The 16823-nt window shown below is 43.8% G+C and overlaps 3 protein-coding genes across 8 annotated transcripts in view; 2 read left to right on the top strand and 1 right to left on the bottom strand.

Moving 5' to 3' along the window:
• The window catches only part of LOC119179433 (lysosomal alpha-mannosidase), a 150937-nt gene that overhangs the window by 79831 nt on the left and 54283 nt on the right, over positions 1–16823 (bottom strand). The gene's annotated exons all lie outside the window — the stretch shown is intronic.
• Positions 1323–7902, top strand: LOC119179597 (8.6 kDa transglutaminase substrate). Its single transcript, XM_037430714.2, has 4 exons — positions 1323–1447; positions 2979–3035; positions 5320–5443; positions 7678–7902. Exons 2-4 carry the CDS (start codon positions 2986–2988, stop codon positions 7810–7812), a joined length of 309 nt encoding a protein of 102 aa, XP_037286611.1. The 5' UTR covers positions 1323–1447; positions 2979–2985; the 3' UTR covers positions 7813–7902.
• On the top strand, positions 8341–14672 carry LOC119179596 (8.6 kDa transglutaminase substrate). Its single transcript, XM_037430713.2, has 4 exons — positions 8341–8533; positions 9393–9446; positions 12527–12650; positions 14237–14672. Exons 2-4 carry the CDS (start codon positions 9400–9402, stop codon positions 14378–14380), a joined length of 315 nt encoding a protein of 104 aa, XP_037286610.2. The 5' UTR covers positions 8341–8533; positions 9393–9399; the 3' UTR covers positions 14381–14672.

Genomic DNA, 16823 nt, shown 5'->3' with positions numbered 1-16823 from the left:
CGTTAAAGAACCCCAGGTGGTCGAAATTTCCGGAGCCCTCCACTACGGCGTCTCTCATAATCATATGATGGTTTTGGGACGTTAAACCCCACATATCAATCAATCAATCAAGCGTGTGCGACAATCAAATTCTTCAAAAAAAAGAAATCAAAGCTTTTCGTGGTAGCTTGCCCGCAACCGAGTGTGTCTTCCCGACGGTCGCTTTCCTTGTTGAAGGCGATTCCCGACTGCTCTTGAAGACGAAGTTCTTTATTCATTTAAGTTTTTGTGCCTACTGGGGCGCCCATCGCCGCACCTTATAATTTGCCGAACAATAACATCGCATATCATGGCTGATAAGAGGCCTGTGGACACCACACGATATTTGTGCTTCGCGACGCATAAACTTTGAACTGCTGCCGAGTCATTGATGCGCTTGCAAAATGTGTCATCGTCTGTCTTCTGGTTGCATCGTAATAGTTGTTCTTTTTCAAGCCCCAAAACCATGATATAATTACGAGGGACGTCATACTGGCAGGCTCTGAAAATTTTCACGATCTGTTTATTTTATTATTTAACGTGCACCTAAATAATGTAGGGACCTACCCCTCTATCTACCCCTTTCATGATGAAGGGAAAAATGTATTGTTGTTACTTGCCTATCTAAGTACACAGGTCTCAAACATTTTTGACTGCATCGAAAATGTCACCGGGATACGGTCCGGCAACTTCGGATCAGTACAGTTCATTGTCGTTTTGCCCTTGCGCTGCTGTAAGTGTATACTGTGATGAACTTACAACAGCCATCTCCCGTTTTCACAATTTGTGTCGAAAATAAGGGAAACGCCTCAATAAAAATTCAGAGCCTGAAAAATGTGTGGAACGGGAATGAAACCTTCTATTCCGTTTTCCCCTCCTTCTGCTTGTATTTTTCTTTTTCCGTTCTTTCTGTCTTTTTCTCTCTTTACATGTATTTATTTCTATTTTATTCCTATAAGTTTCCCATTCCTCTCTTATTTAATTGCGTGCTTGCTTCCTCTCTTTTACTATTCTTTCTGCTTGGTTGTGTTACGCCAGGCGAAACCCGCGTCCCCCACGCGCTCCAGAGTTAACAGCGCACTCGTACTTCATGTATTCCCAGTGGTTTGTTTACGCGTCTTTTCAGCACTCCGCTTTTTTTGTTGTGCGTCTTTTCCGGCCCTTTGCCAAGCCGCCGAAGTTTATTAATGAGAGACTGCACGCGCGCGCGGCGACCAACAGAAAATGGCGATGCGGGAGATTCTCATCTGTCCAGTCCTTGACCTCGTCAAGCGGGAAAACGCTGCGGCGCACATTTGGAACAGATCCAAGACACCCTCGCTTCAAAAATGAAGACGACACGTGCTGGCAGTTGCTAGCCGGCCGTGCAGACATAAAAACAACTCTGTTGGCGCTGAGAAACTCAGAGAAGCACGCTTTTACAACCACAGTAAGTAGCATTTCCTTTTTCTCATAGGTTTTTACAGTGAAAGCTCTTATGAGATCACAACTCGGGTCACACGCCACCGTATAGTTCTCCGTAGCCACCACACTCAGTGTCCGTGACCACATCGCGCGAATTAAAACCAAAAAAACCCTTGCTCCAATAGCACATTGGGGCTGGCACCCGGTTCCGCTGGGTGCCAGCTCAGTATTCTACCAATGAGCAACACTGGCGCTTGTGACTTGTCAAACTTGCTTTAGACAGGCTTGATGTCGCGAAAGCAATCGCATTAATACGACTTATAAAGTGTTTTAAAACAGGGAAAAAACAACCTGTCATCGCACAATGTGAATAGCGTAACGAGTGGGTCGTCCAATGCTCCAACCCATTACAGAAGCTTGTTCTTGTTCACCTATTACCTGTGGCGCATACCCACTTCAGGCATGATTCTTCATCGTCGTCAGCCACTGCATCAACAATTGGCACAAAACTTCTTGCGAGTGTTTACCGGATACCACGCTTCTCAGAAGAATAACGAAAAAATAGCAAAGCGAACACCGGCATACTACCTTAAAAATTGTATTAATAATACCATAGTGGGTATCAAGCAAGTGTGCTTGCGGCAGTTACCCAATGAGTGTTTAGAAAAGGCTCTAAAAATCCGCTTTTCTGTAGCTTTTTCTGTAACTGTGCTGCGCCTTATATACGTGCAGGCATAGCGTTTTTTTTTTCTTTCTCTTTCTGTTTATAATAGTTAGGGATGAACGTTTAGTGAAGTGAAATATGACGACCCTCCCAGCATCTCGTATCTTAAAAGCGTATGAAAACATATATCTTATCAAATTTGCGTGATGTTCACTCGAACAATCGGCTAGGGTTGGCCTATAGAGGTCCCAAAGCGGCTCATCTTAATCAAGTGCTGGGATGTTACCTTTAAAAATCGCGATATGATTGATTGATTTGATTGATTGATTTGTGGGGTTTAACGTGCCAAAATCATCCTATAATTATGGGAGACGCCGTAGTGGAGGGCTCCCGAAATTTCGACCACCTGGGGTTCTTTAACGCGCACCCAAATCTGAGCACACGGGCCTACAACATTTCCGCCTCCATCGGAAATGCAGCCGCCGCAGCCAGAATTCAATCCCGCGACCTGCGGGTCAGCAGCCGAGTATCTTGAGCTCCAGGTAGTTCATGTATTTATCCCTCCCTGCGGTGGGCCTCGTAATCATATACTGTGGTTCTGGCACATAAAACCCAAGAAATCATTTCGTTGTGTAACGCTTACGTGAGTGTTCTTGCAAACGTGACAATAACTGTAACCAAAGTCTATTTATTTAATTAGCTACTTAGTCCGTCAACTAGTCAGTCAGTCAGCAGGCTTGCACAGAAGTACTTCCCAATGATGAGTCCCTTTACGTTTGATTCAGTGACACGCAACATGACCATGATATGCAGTAAATCAAACTATCCACCTTCGGCGTAGATGTGTAAACCCCCCTCGAAGCTGAAATCGCGCAACTCTAAATACTTCCAGGTTCACGATGCACGTAGCCTTGGTAGCGCTCTTGTTCGTCACAGTGGCCATAGCCAGGTGAGTGGGATTTCTGGCACAATCAAACAACCGATTCATCTTTTTTTTTTTCGTTTGAAATCATAACATCTGTTCAATGTCTTTATACTCACGTACAATAATATATATATATATATATATATATATATATATATATATATATATATATATATATATATATATATATATATATATATATATATATATATATATATATATATATATATATATATATAATGTCGATTTTAAAGTTGTAGCCTTTGATTTCTCCGTATCGTGAATCAACCATTGAAGGTCGCTCTTTTCTGCGAAATTGTGGCGATTCAGGCCAAATTAGAACGTAAAGCCTAGAAAGAATACCAACCACCTAAATCAGTGCAGCTGTTTTAAATCGCGCCGATTTATTCTCTCCGAGACCATAAAACACAAAAATTTACATTTCCTACAGCGTACGCTTAGGAAAGCGCAGGCGAAGTGCACTCTAAATTTTGGTGGACTACATTCTAATTCACGTTAAGTTCACGTTGAATTCACGTATATTAGTTCATTCACCGTTTCTTTTTCTTGACTTCCATTCAGTTCATTTTATTCTCTGTTAATTGAGCCTTAATACCTTTAATTATTATTACTTCATTGCACGTGTCACTCATATTTAACTTAGCTTAAGTAATATTCGACTCTTTACCTGAATTCGCTGCGTTTTCAATGGAAGCAAAAATGCTGTACGCCCGTGCGCTCAGATTTCGGTGCACCTTAAAGAACCCCAGGTAGTCGTAATTTCCGAAGCCCTCATCTACGGCGTCTCTCATAATCATATGCTGGTTCCGGGACGTTAAACCCCGCAAATAAATTAATCAATAAATCAACCTGAACTCGCATTTTATTCACCTTATGCTCTCATTGATCACTCGATGCCTTTGCGTACGCTTGCTATATTCATTTGCTTTATTTTAAAGTAAATCACTTTCAATTCACATTATTTACCATCCGGGAAATGCAGCTATGCACCCCACACGACGTTGGTGTCACTCTTATTGCCAATTCCAGACACTGGACTTGTGTTTTTTACTCTTCTTTTATTTTATATGCAAAGCATTTTAATGTAGCCTATATTAAATCTAGCTATCTTATCATCATGATATTAATGTTCACAAATAATACGCACAAAAACACACAAAGACGCGAAAGGACGAGCTAAGAAAGCAATCAGGAGCACTGTGGGGCTGTCTACAGCTAAGGTGAATGATTATGGGCAGTACCAGCGCACAAACTCACGGGACGACGAGAAGAGACACAAACAAGCGCAATGCTTGTTCGCAGCACTTTTTTGTGTCTCTTCTCTTCGTCCCGTGAGTTTGTGCGCTGGTACTGCCCATAATGTATCACCAACTAGCCCAACTATCAGTCCTGCGAAGGTGAACGATTGGTTACTTTTCAAGACGTCACCCCAGCTGATGTTCAATACATAATTAAGAAAATTTATTGTGTTTTAGAAGCCATACATGTGTAGCAGACGTGAAGTAGGATTAACCAGTTATACCAGCTTGAATACAGCTCAGGGGTTCACCGTAGATACGGATGGCTCAACTCAGTGCACATATAATATTCGGTCCATAAAAACACCCCTATGAGTAGAGTCCAGTACACATAGGATGATCTCATTAGTTACCTCGGGCAGAGTCCGTACAGACATTTTTACACTTCGTCTTCTCATCTGTACACCATCCCGCTTGGGTTTGGGCGGTGGGGCTCATACTCTAGACCAGCCTGGGCCCACGGAGCAGTTTTATGCCCCCCAATACGAGAACGCCACCCATCCTCCCTTGAAATTTCCTTTCAGAAGGCGGCCATGCCTGTTTCGACCTCAAATATGGTTTGTAAATTGCAAACTTGTGACATGCATGCCGGAAATAAAGTAACTTTTATTCGGGGTTTTTACATTATGGTCCATTCGCAATTTTTTTTCTACTTGCCTGCAAAGTACCCAGCCTTCCCAATTTGCTGTGTGGCCCCTGCTCTGTCAACTTCTTGCGAACTTGGCTTTCCACCTGAAAGGGTTGCTCACACCTGCTCTATAGAATATAAAGAAAAATCTTGAGGATCAATCCCCGAGAGTGGGCATGTGCCTAAATTTTTCAGGCTGTAAACAAAACGTTCCCTCACAGTATATACACTAGCTTATGCCCATTCACTACATAACATGATGAAATGAAGTAACAATGCATATTACCGACACTTAATTCAACGTGTGTCCATTGAAAAGCGTAAAGAAGTTGTTTTCGTTTTTCTGCCTTAAACATTGCAGCTCCTGGGCGACGTCACCGCCGAACTGCGCAGCCGTCACGTGCAACCAGGACGTCTGCCCAGCAAAGCAGTGCGCTTGCGGAACCTACAAGGACCAGTGCGGCTGCTGTGACATCTGCTACAAGGTGTGTATGATAGCATGGATAAGAAAATAGAGGCAAGACGAGTTTGGCTATATGTCGGAAACACTAACTACGTCCATGCGCTAACCCAATACCGCTTGTCCTGTGTGGTTGTTCTTGTTCGCTGTCTTCGTGAGGTTTTTCGCTGGTTTCTTCTTCCTATTACTATGAACCAACTCACCCAGAAAGCTACGTTACTGAACTTCATAGTTTCAAGAATCACCTTTGGTGTTGCTTGTAACAACGTAAGCATTGCGATTTTAAGCACGTGTGTGCGGAGGAGCGATAAAATCAGAGCATTGCACAATGTGAAAGATCAAGCACACCAAGCGCCCCCAGGTACGGGAAAGGAAGTTTTTGGACGCCAAACAGGAGGCGGACACGTCCAGTGCTGGCCTTCAACAATATTCATGTGCCCCCAAACATGTTTATGTGACCGCAGATAAACGAGATTTAAATGGAAAGAAGCTGCGCTCCGTCATGGTATATGAATTTAAAAAGTAGACCACTGCTCGTAACGCTAACACACAGGTTTTCAAACTTCTTCGAGCACAGTCACGCCCAACATATATGAGTTGCAAGATCCCGCCCGGGGTCAAAGCAGCGCCAACACTGAACGATGGCACCGACAAACAATCAGTGACGTTTCCTCTGCTTAAAAACCATTTTCACGTTAGTCGGTGTTGGCCCCTTCAGCCACCACCTTGCAACTCATACCGAGCGCCATAGCTACCTTGCTTTGTATGAAAGAATCTTTGTGATCTTGCGCGCATGTCAGAGGGTTGGCGAATCAAATCATCCGAATATCCAGCTGTGTGCTTCCCTGCGTCTTGTCTCTGCTCCGCACCATATCTTGCGCTCGAAAAATTCCTGCCTCTCCTCTCTTCCCCTTTCTCGAATCAGGAAAACAAGGAGAGGTAGGAAAGGCAGGGATGGGCCTTTCTACTCAATTTTGGGTCATATTTTTGTTATAAGAATTATTCTTAGTGCATTCACAAAAAAAGAAGTTCAAAATCTAGTGTATTTTGTCGAGCACATAATTTACAATAAAATTTTACACACGAGCAGCTTGGGAGCCGTGGCGTAACATCAAGCTAGCTAGGCGAGCGTGATCATTCCGGCGAACGATATTGTTCCGTGGTCGTAAGGTCGAATCCATTTCGCTTTCTTCGCACTAACATCGAGCGATCTGCAACTTCAGTAGAAGACGACGGCTTCGCTCCTTTCAGCCCATCACGTGACACACGCCATGGTAAAATGACGGTCGTCGGTGGGGTTTACAGTCAGCGACTCCTATGGCTTGTTCTCCACGGAAATCTCTCTTTTTTTTTACGGCACACTTTTGATATCTTCATAGGCGTAATAAACACCATACTTCTTGTTTTAGCTGAAAACCACAAATTTTGAGGTGACCGTGTTGTGGGCTATTTAATCAGTTTGGAATATAGGTAGTTGCCGATGTGTAATAACTGCTTCTCCTTTGTTCAAGTTAGGGTGTTGAAGGGGTATAATAATAATAATAATAATAATAATAATAATAATAATAATAATAATAATAATAATAATAATAATAATAATAATAATAATAATAATAATAATAATAATAATAATAATAATAATAATAATAATAATAATAATAATAATAATAATAATAATAATAATAATAATAATAATAATGATGATGATGATGATGATGATGATGATGATGATGATGATGATGATGATGATGATGATGATGATGATGATGATGACGACGACGACGACGACGTTCATCCGCAAAAGAGAATGATGACAAGCCGGGAGTTACGATCCTTAATGGTAGAGAGCTGAAGAGGTGAAGATAGACACTGGAACTTTAGACCCAACATAAAACATAGCTAATACATGAAAATGCCAAATGAGTACACAGCCAGAATGTCACATGAGATGAATGACGGATGAATGACTTGTTCGGAACAAGTAATATAACTAAATAAATAAATGTACACTATAACGTGGTTATCTTCTTGTTTCATCTCTGTAATCAAACACCGCAGAGCGGACATGTATGTGGCCACACTTAGTGCAGTGCTACCAAACGCAAAATTACTGCGTTATACGTCATCATTAGAGTAGGGCCGCTCTAACTGTATTTTGATAACTGTATTTTGAAGGCGTGTGCCTGATTTACTGGCGCGTTATTCCGAAGTGTCCGCACGAACTTGAGTGCTTATTCCGTTTTTCATTCTCTCGCACAGTGTCCAGGTGACCACTGCAACTCGTGGATCTTCGACCGCTGCACCGAAGGCCACCGATGCGTGCTCGAAGACCCTTCCAAGCGCTTCGAGCACGGCGGACAAGGACGCTGCACTCCTGAGGACTCCACATCGTAATTGTAACGCGTGCATAGAGGGATCCAAACCGTGACCATCCTCGATTACGGACGAAAAAAATAAAGATGTGAATACAGAGCTAACAAAGAATAGCGATAGTAAGAGAATCACTCGATCGTATGAGGCTCCAACAACTCACCGAGCTTACCAGCACGTAATTACTACATTATCGCGGAAGACTCGTTCCGATTTCTTTCCCTGTGTCTGTGTCTGCCCACCAATGTCCTTTGACATGCATGTGTACTAACTAGCTCCACTCTCTGTAGTTCTACTTCACTTGATTAGGTGAAGGACCCGTTAAAGTTATCGAATTGCTAACTAGCGATCTGATCAAACGTAGCGAAATTTTGTGGACCAAATGTATATATACCACAGTGCACAGGATTCCTGTTTTCCACAAGAGCCCCTACCCGGTTATCGGCAAGAACTTCGCGACTTTCTTTCTGCGTGCACAGCAACCAAAGCAAGACGCTCCGTCCGGTGGATCTCACAGCGCGACTAAACGAAAGGTGCACCGTATTTCTTTTTGTTTATCTCTCCTTTTACGGGCAGTTTCTGCATTCAGCTGAACAGGCTTTCTTCCATCGTCGCTATCAGCAGAGGCGGCAACCAAACTTCTTTTTCTGCCATATATAAGGTCACTTGCTCAAAACGTGCAGAAAGCAAGGCAGATCTTCCAGTTGCCGTTGTGAGAGGATAAACCATCGTCACTTCTTCTTGGGTGAGTTGTTTTTTTATACAGCGAGGAACTACCAGCGCTAACAGGCACCACTGACAGAAACGACACGTACAATATAGCGCTGTGCGTACACGCGCCTTTCCTGTCGTGGGTGTCTGTTCACGGTGGTGTTTTCTTGCTCCGCGGTCATAGTGCTTCATATGTTCAGCATCGCATAAGAAAATATTGTGGTGTATTTTATTGATGAATACTCGTAATATGCTAACAGTTATTTGTAGTTTTTTGTCGCGAATAACGTTTTACTGGCATGACGCCTCTACAAGCATCATGTCAATAAAAGGCGCCACACCTTGGCCGACATGACGCCGAGACGTCACATCTGGCAAGGAATCACGTTAACATATGTAACGCAGCTTGATAGAAGACGTGAATAGCAAGTAGGGGTCGCACAATGCAAACTACGTGACGAGTGGGGGATCGGAATTAAAGCTTTTCACGTATCACAAAGGGCTGCGTCATATATTGTTCCTCATTAGCAAGCGCACATAGTGTCTTACGGGTGTTTATTTATTTTATTTATTTTTATTTACAATACTGCTAGCCCTTGCGGGCTGTAGCAGGGGTGGGAGGTGAACAGGTGAACAATACACAAACAATGTTAGGCAAAAAACAAGTCCAGCCGTCGTTGAAAATCCTGTGAGGATCTACATCCTGTAAGTAGTAGTTGGTACCTCACTTTTCCGCAGAGTGAGGGGTATTTTACGGCTGCGCAAAATTATTACTACTTGTAGCGTAGCGCGTTATCTTGCAAGTGTAATAGTAGTCTAGCAGCAGTTATTCTCAGATAGTTTACAACGTGCTCTAGAAAGGCCACTATACTTCAGCTTTGATGTTCTTGCAGTGAGAAGATGAAGGTCGCCTTTGTATCCGTATTCCTCATCGCCCTCGCCTGCAGGTAAGATATGTGCAGATAAGCGCCCCAAGTGAGCTAACCCTCAACCAATGCTTCCTAGCAAGTCCAGTTTGCTGCACGATGAAAACTTTCGGTAACATTCCTTAAATGAAAAAAAGTGGCACCGGTCAAAAACGCTTAGCCTCATATATGAACCCTACCTCAACAATGCGCCATTGAATTATAAAGAGCAGCCACAGAAACGTAATGTGATATTCCAACGTGTCTAGCTCTCTGAGTAAGCAGAACGTGTTTTCTAAAGGCATACGGCCCTTTATGCATTTCCTTCAGACAACCCGACGCCAAAAGAATTTTTTGTTTCTTACTCGAATGTATTGACCTGCTTTTCTGAAGGCTCTCTGGACCACGAAGTATTTCCTCACTGCCTCCGGCATTGGCCCATCTTTTGCCAAACAATCATGACATACGATGACGTCGACATTTGTTGTCATAGTGACGATGACGTCCCATATATAAAAATCCTGTGACGTCACGATGAGGTGCATCGTTACACGATGACTTTTTCCATCTCTACGGCCAGTTTTCGCGTTTGATGGGGCATCTAAGGTTTTTCCATGTTAGGAAACTTCTGTGAATTGAAATCAAGAGTGTAGCGGACATGAATACGGGGCACGTGGTATAAAGAACCTGACCATCTTAGCAAGCGCTTCGGAACAAACACAAAAGAAAGAGACACGTGAGCAGAGATGGCGCTAGGAAATGTACGTATGCATAACAGCGCGGACAAGAATGCTTGCTTAACCAGCGCTGTGTCCTGCAGTGTGCACCCTTGCCCGTGTCTACTTCATGCTGTTTTAAACTATGATGTCCCCGTGTCTATTGTTTAGTGTTCACGTGTCTCTTCCTCCGTTGTACTTGCTAAAATGCACAAGCTCTGCATCTACCAACTAGCCCAAATTTCGGCGTTGCATATAAGCAACTTAGCTGTGACTTGGAGACCAATCACACGGTGGAGAGGGGGTTTTACTTTTTGTTCTGCGTTTCTGCTTATTCAAAATTATTTACTCTTGAATAATACAAACTTCGATCATAATATTGAGAATGTTCTATTTGGCGACAAATTGGGTACTAAAATTATGTAGCGTGGCTACTCCTGGTTGCATTTAACTTGAGCTTTGGCTCCTCGTCGAATCTGCCTAACGACAATCCTGTTTGCTCTCCGCCAGTTGGCATTGTTGTCCACTTAATCAGTCTCCTAGCTCAAATCCACTATAATCTGACAATTTACCATGAACTCGGTTGCTTTTATTTCGGAACTGTTCTTGTTACAGGCTATAGAAAGCTGCAATAATAAACGGAAAGACATTAGTCTATTACTCGTTAAAACAAGCATGGAATAAAACTTATAAGCTGCAGATGCTTTGACTCAACCCCGGCTGATATACAGTTCAACTCAGCTTGATTATTAGACAATGCGTGCAGTAGAAACCATGGCACCTACGGCGGTCTCGTTCAGTATCATGTACCGACTTTCCACTTTTCAGAGTGGCTCTATCTCGAACTGGTCGAGCAAGGTGGAAGCGTCAGGGGTGGTGACACTTCTTCAGAAGTTCATCATCGGAGCCTTGTGGACTTGTTCACGGAGTAATTTTTGTCAACCCGGCCTCATCAAGTGAGGCCGACGGGACGGCTCTAGGCTCTGCCGTAGTAGAGTGCCAAGTACTACTCCAAATCGTCAAACGCTTTTTCTAAACACAGCCCCTCGAACACAGGACAGCTTATCGCTCTCCCATGTAAGAGTACATCGTGTTCTAAGTCGTCGAACAATTATTTTTTTCTAAACAAGAAAGCTATGAGGTATGAGCAAGCCCTGCGCTTCTTCAGAAAGTCATATTTCTTGCTGCGATTCTGTTACAACTTCAGAAGATTTAGACAGATGCGTTTATTTGGCACGTGCTACGACCCAGCATTTAGTGATACGCTGATCGCGACTGGCATGTATGTAAGTCATGAGCATTTTATCATAGTGTCGGTAACTATGATGCCGTAACAATATGGATGCACCCATACAAACGCGAACGCCCTCTATGGTGGTCTAGTGGTTATGGAGTGATGACCCCGCTGGTCACGGGATCAAATCCCGGGCTCCACAGAAGCGTTTTTGATGGGGGTGGAAATCATCGAGCCCCGTGTGCTCACATTTAGGCGCTCGTCAAAGAAACACCGGTGGTCAATATTTCCGAAGCTCTCCGCTAGAGCGTCTTTCGTAACCATATCTTGGTTTTCGGACGTAAACCCCAACAGTTATTATTATGCAGTTTTTGATGACCCTCTTTTATCACAAAATCGAGGTCACCCTGTGGTTAATGCCCAAACAGGAATGAACTGAAGGGGTCCCTTGTGCATTGACCAAAGATGACTTGAAGGCCAAGTTCTATTTCACCTCAGTCGATCTAAAACGGTGGTCTTCAATAGGGTAAAGGTGCGTTGGCTAGCGAGACTGCGCGAGCGGAAAGCTTTACGCTTTCACGCTTTCGAGGCACACACTGCGAAATTGAGTGCTCGCAATCCAGAATTTGGACGCACCACAATATACACCGGACTGTCAAGTACAAAGCGAGGCCTCGGATTCTGACGAAGTCCGGTACCACGGCCGAAACGTTAAAACGTCATTCTATAGTTTAGATGTGCCTCTTTTTATTCTTGACATGGCGTCCAAGAATCGGCTTTCTGTAATTGTGTGTGCATGTGCGTGCGCGTGCATTCCGGTCTCTTGCAAGCACGTGCAAGGTACCGGAAGAAATGTCGTTCAAACAACTCCCAGTGAAGTTGAAGCTTATCGATGGAGGCAGAATGCTAGAGGCCCGTGAACTTAATATAGGCGCACACTAAAGAGCCCTAGGTGGCGCAAATATTCGAAGCCTTCAATACGGCCGCCTTCATAAATATGTCCTAGTTTTGGCACGCAGCACCTGACGCCTCATCGTTACTATATATAGGGTGAACTTTATTCATCTGTGAAGTATGAACAAGTTAACACGAAAGTATTCTCAGAGCCCCGTGGGACGTAAGTGCACATGTGACTTAAGTGTGCTGTATAAATGTGACGTTCTCTTTTCCAGTGTGTCTGCGACGTCGCCTCCACAGTGCGCAGGCGTAGTGTGTGACCCATCGACATGCGAGGTGCTGGAATGTAGCTGCGGAACCTACAAGGGATACTGCGGCTGCTGCGACTACTGCCATGCAGTAAGCTCACAAGAAAACGCAGACCAACAAATGCTCGTTCACTATTGCGACATGCACTGGTAGGAGCGCATGTCGCAATAGTGATGAGTGAGGAGTGCGTGTCGCAATATATATATATATATATATATATATATATATATATATATATATATATATATATATATATATATATATATATATATATATATATATATATATATATATATATATATATATATATATATATATATATATATATATATATATATATATACTTACGACTGGCGACAAAAAGGCGACTCAAAGCGACCAGTGTTCACACGGGCATGCGTCTTTACACCCATCGACACAAAGGATTAACGTCTGTTCGTATTGCTATTGTCACGCAAAATGATATGACGTTCTCTTTTCTGCGCATCCACCTTGGTTCAGAACTTTGCAACTGCAGTCGCCCTACTGGAAAACAGAGCAGTGAGCGACTGAGTCACGGCAGTCGCTTTGCGACTACAGGGTGGCCATTTGCAACCATTTGAAACTAACCTGGTCGCGCGACCATTTCCAGTCGCAAGTGTGAACGAGCCCTAACTCAAGAGTTAATCACAAAAAATGCAAAGTACAATGTGCCAAAGGCCGCCGTGGAAAAATATCATTAAAAACGCAGCTTGCAGAACCCCAACAGCAGTGAGCGTAGCAGAAAACACAAAGTGCACTGTAGTGCTGCTTAAATTTTCGTTCATTAAAATAAGCCTGTCAACAAAAAACACATAGTACATTTCCCTCACGCATTATCCTAAGACAGTGTAAAAACGAAAGCCGTATTTTTTTTTCTTCTAAATCGATCCACTGAACTTCCCGCACACTCCAGCAGCTTTCCGCAACTAACGTAGCTTGGCAGTGCCTCCGAGATAGGAGACATTGTAAACTACGTACACCTCTCCTGATTTGCGCTGCCTCAGCGATCGACCCACCCTCCACCAAGGCAAGACGTCACGTAATGAATTCACCACGGTCACGGCGATACGTCATGATGACGTCACTATTGTTGACTATCTGTGACGTCAAGATGAGACCATGTAGTGGCGTCATCATGTGCATCTCTCGCGCCACCGACACCAGCCAATTTTCGCGTTCGTCATGAGGCATGCAAGGCTCACACGCGTCCTTCCCCTCAGACGACTCGAAGGCGAAAGCCGCCTTCTTGTTCTCCGTGTTCTTCCCATTTTTTTGTCTTCATGCGGGCATTCACGAACTGTAGTAAATGTTACTTGATTTCAAAGTTAAGCAGATCAATGAACTAGTCACTGGTGTTCTAAACATCGAGAGCTCTGATGCAGCATAAACAAACGCCTCATAAAGTGACGAGTTGACAACAAAGTTAGGTCATAAGGTCTTCCACGTTGAAGTCGCCGATAAGGGATTCCTGCTTGTAGGTGTTTCATATAGTGCAGCCACAATCATATCCCTCTATGCCTTTTTCCGGTCTGACATTCACGCACCTCCCCACGACAACCATGTGCGTCTATATGTGCCTTCATTTTGTCCTGTCTTTTACGTGCGCTACAAGGAGCCTAACTGAAGATCAATGCGAGCGTCGATTTCTCCAACAGTGTCCCAACGAAGAGTGCAACAGCTTGTTCACGGACCCTTGCTCGGAGGGCTACCACTGCGTCCTGGACAATCCTGGGCGACGCTTTGAGAACGGAGGCACCGGCCACTGCAAGCCGAAGCCACAAGCTACTGCCCAGAGCTAGGCAGTTGCGAAGAGCTGCCCATTGAATTCCCTCTTTAAAAGGATGCCATTTCTCTCTGTGTGAAAGGCCAATTCTTAAAAACATCTAAAACATCAATACTACACGCAGCAGCCCTTTACCTGTCGAGAAATTAAGGTAAATGCAGGAGGCTATTCGCGTCGCCAACGTTACATTCTGGAACAAGGCCGATGACGTAGTAGAGCCTCAGGACAATTAGCCCAACTCAACCAACTCATACAAGAAAAAAATATTTCACAGCATTTTAATGCGGAATAAAATTACAACTACTGCACTGGAGTTTGATTCATGCAAAAAAGAACTTCTTGGGGTGGCCCAGAAGTTCTGTTTTCACCAGGCTGCACTCAGCTCTGCTTATTAAGACATTTGCTCCACATTCCACGGCCCTGCACCGCCGACTATCGGGCAGTAAAGTGACTAAAGGGTGTGCATGGCCACGCCATAACGCCTTTCTCAGAGGTTGGAATTGTGCTAACGGCATGCGAACAACGGAAAGGTGTTTTTCTTTCAAACTGAGCATTTATTTCGCACGAAAAAAACCGCTACAAAGTTTTTGGAAGGCTCATTCTGCAGTCAATGCATCGACTTGTTATTTGACGTCTCAAAAATGAAGCTACAGCTTTGCTTTTACGACGTTGCTCTCGTAAGTGTGCTCACATTAACGTAATGGTGCCGTCGCTTATGTATCATCTTTTTTCGTGTGCGCTAACTAGCAGTCGATCAGCGAATACACGAACCTCCGTTGAAACATACATCTGGTTACAAACTGCGAATATACCTCCAAAGCTGATAAAATGAAGCTTCGAAATGTTACTTCGCTGATTCCGGGGCAGCTCATTCATCGCACTAAAAGAGAAAGTGTTGCTCAAAACTTGAATTTCTTGATTTACATGTGACCACCTTGAAACATCTATCTATGCGACGTCACTCATATTGAAGAACACAGTTGTAGATATATTGCTGTTATTTAAAGGTTATGTTGAGGAAGGTCGCTGAGCCAATTAATTTACACTAACAAAACATTCTTTCAAAACATCAGTGTTCATGTGGTAAAAGACGTTGATCGCTAGAACAGCGAATATCACTCCAAGTTTCGCTTCAGTTTGCGCTGAAGCATTGACACTGGTAGGTCAGTATGACGTCCCACATTTTGATGGATTGCCGCTGTTGTGATGGTTGCCACTGTTGCCACTGTTGCCACTGTTGTGATATAAAATTATTAAACAATGCCAAGTTTTATTCTTTATTTCCCCTGTAACGTGAAGCCCGTACTCTTATAAGGAATTGACTAGGCCCGAGCTTATGTCAGTATCATTAACGGCATGAGGAGCTTTTTCTCCCTAATTGACGAGCCCTTTCTCACACTAAGAGCGTCATTCGCTGGTATTGTCGAAGTGTACTGTATACAGATAAAACTGAAATTAAAATTTTGCTCCTTGGGCTCATCCTAAAGAAGATGACACGATGCTTCGAAAGCGAACAATGAAGATGTTGCCTCAAGCACGACTTCGTTTCATCACTGCTGAATTCCCCAGATTTCTTTCTCTTTTTGCTAACTACCGACAGCAATTCAAGCTCAATTAACGCATCTCATTGGCTCGTTTTCGGTAGCCTTCCTGACGCTATTACAGCGAAATGCGACCGTCGCTGTATATTCCAAGTGTAAAAAAAGTAATAGTCAATTTGGCGCCAAAGTCCTGCCAATTTAAAGAAAAATGCCTTCAGGCGACGGCTGCGCGTGAGAGGGAGATAATGCAGTTGCCTGCACTTAGGGAAAAAGCTTTCGTCGCATGCGGGGTTGGCATGACAGCTCTCTGGCTGAACGATTGCACACGGTGAAAATAAATTCCCAGTCTGGCATGAACGCTCAGTCAACTGAGGCACGGGTCAGTCGTGCGCTCTTGCCGCTTGCAAGGCGTTAAAAGCAGCGTCCGTGAAAATGCACGCCAAAACATCCACGCCTATTGCCTTCGACTCCCATTCGTCTGCGTCAGGGACACTAAGTTTCGTTTTGTTTTTCAGTGCAGCAAAACGTCAGAGCCCACGCGCTACAGGCCAACCGCTTCACCAAGTTTCCTCCTTCTTATCTCGTCAAGCACTACACGTGGCATTATTCAAGTTTATCGAAAAACTATCGGTCGATCTCAGACGAAATAATAAGTCGGCTTGTTTGATTACGCTCGTATTCATATCGACCGCGATAGACAGAAAAAGAACTTTATTGATAAGGGCACAGCTTGACGAGCCCAAGTCTCCATTGGCTACTGCCTGACATGACCAAGTCAGAGCTGTGCTTCCCATTTTTAAATGCATATAAACCTTTTTAAACGCATACAAGTTTCGTGGTCGGTTTAGGCATCCCCACAAAACGTGACAGCGATACGGCCAGCTGCCAGAATACGGACACGCGTGTACGTACAGCGCT

This window comes from Rhipicephalus microplus, chromosome 7 (genome assembly GCF_043290135.1).
Source record: "Rhipicephalus microplus isolate Deutch F79 chromosome 7, USDA_Rmic, whole genome shotgun sequence".
In the NCBI taxonomy this organism is placed as follows: Eukaryota; Metazoa; Arthropoda; class Arachnida; order Ixodida; family Ixodidae; genus Rhipicephalus; species Rhipicephalus microplus.
Note: the sequence above shows the minus strand (reverse complement) of the source record. Positions and strands in the feature narration are given on the sequence as shown.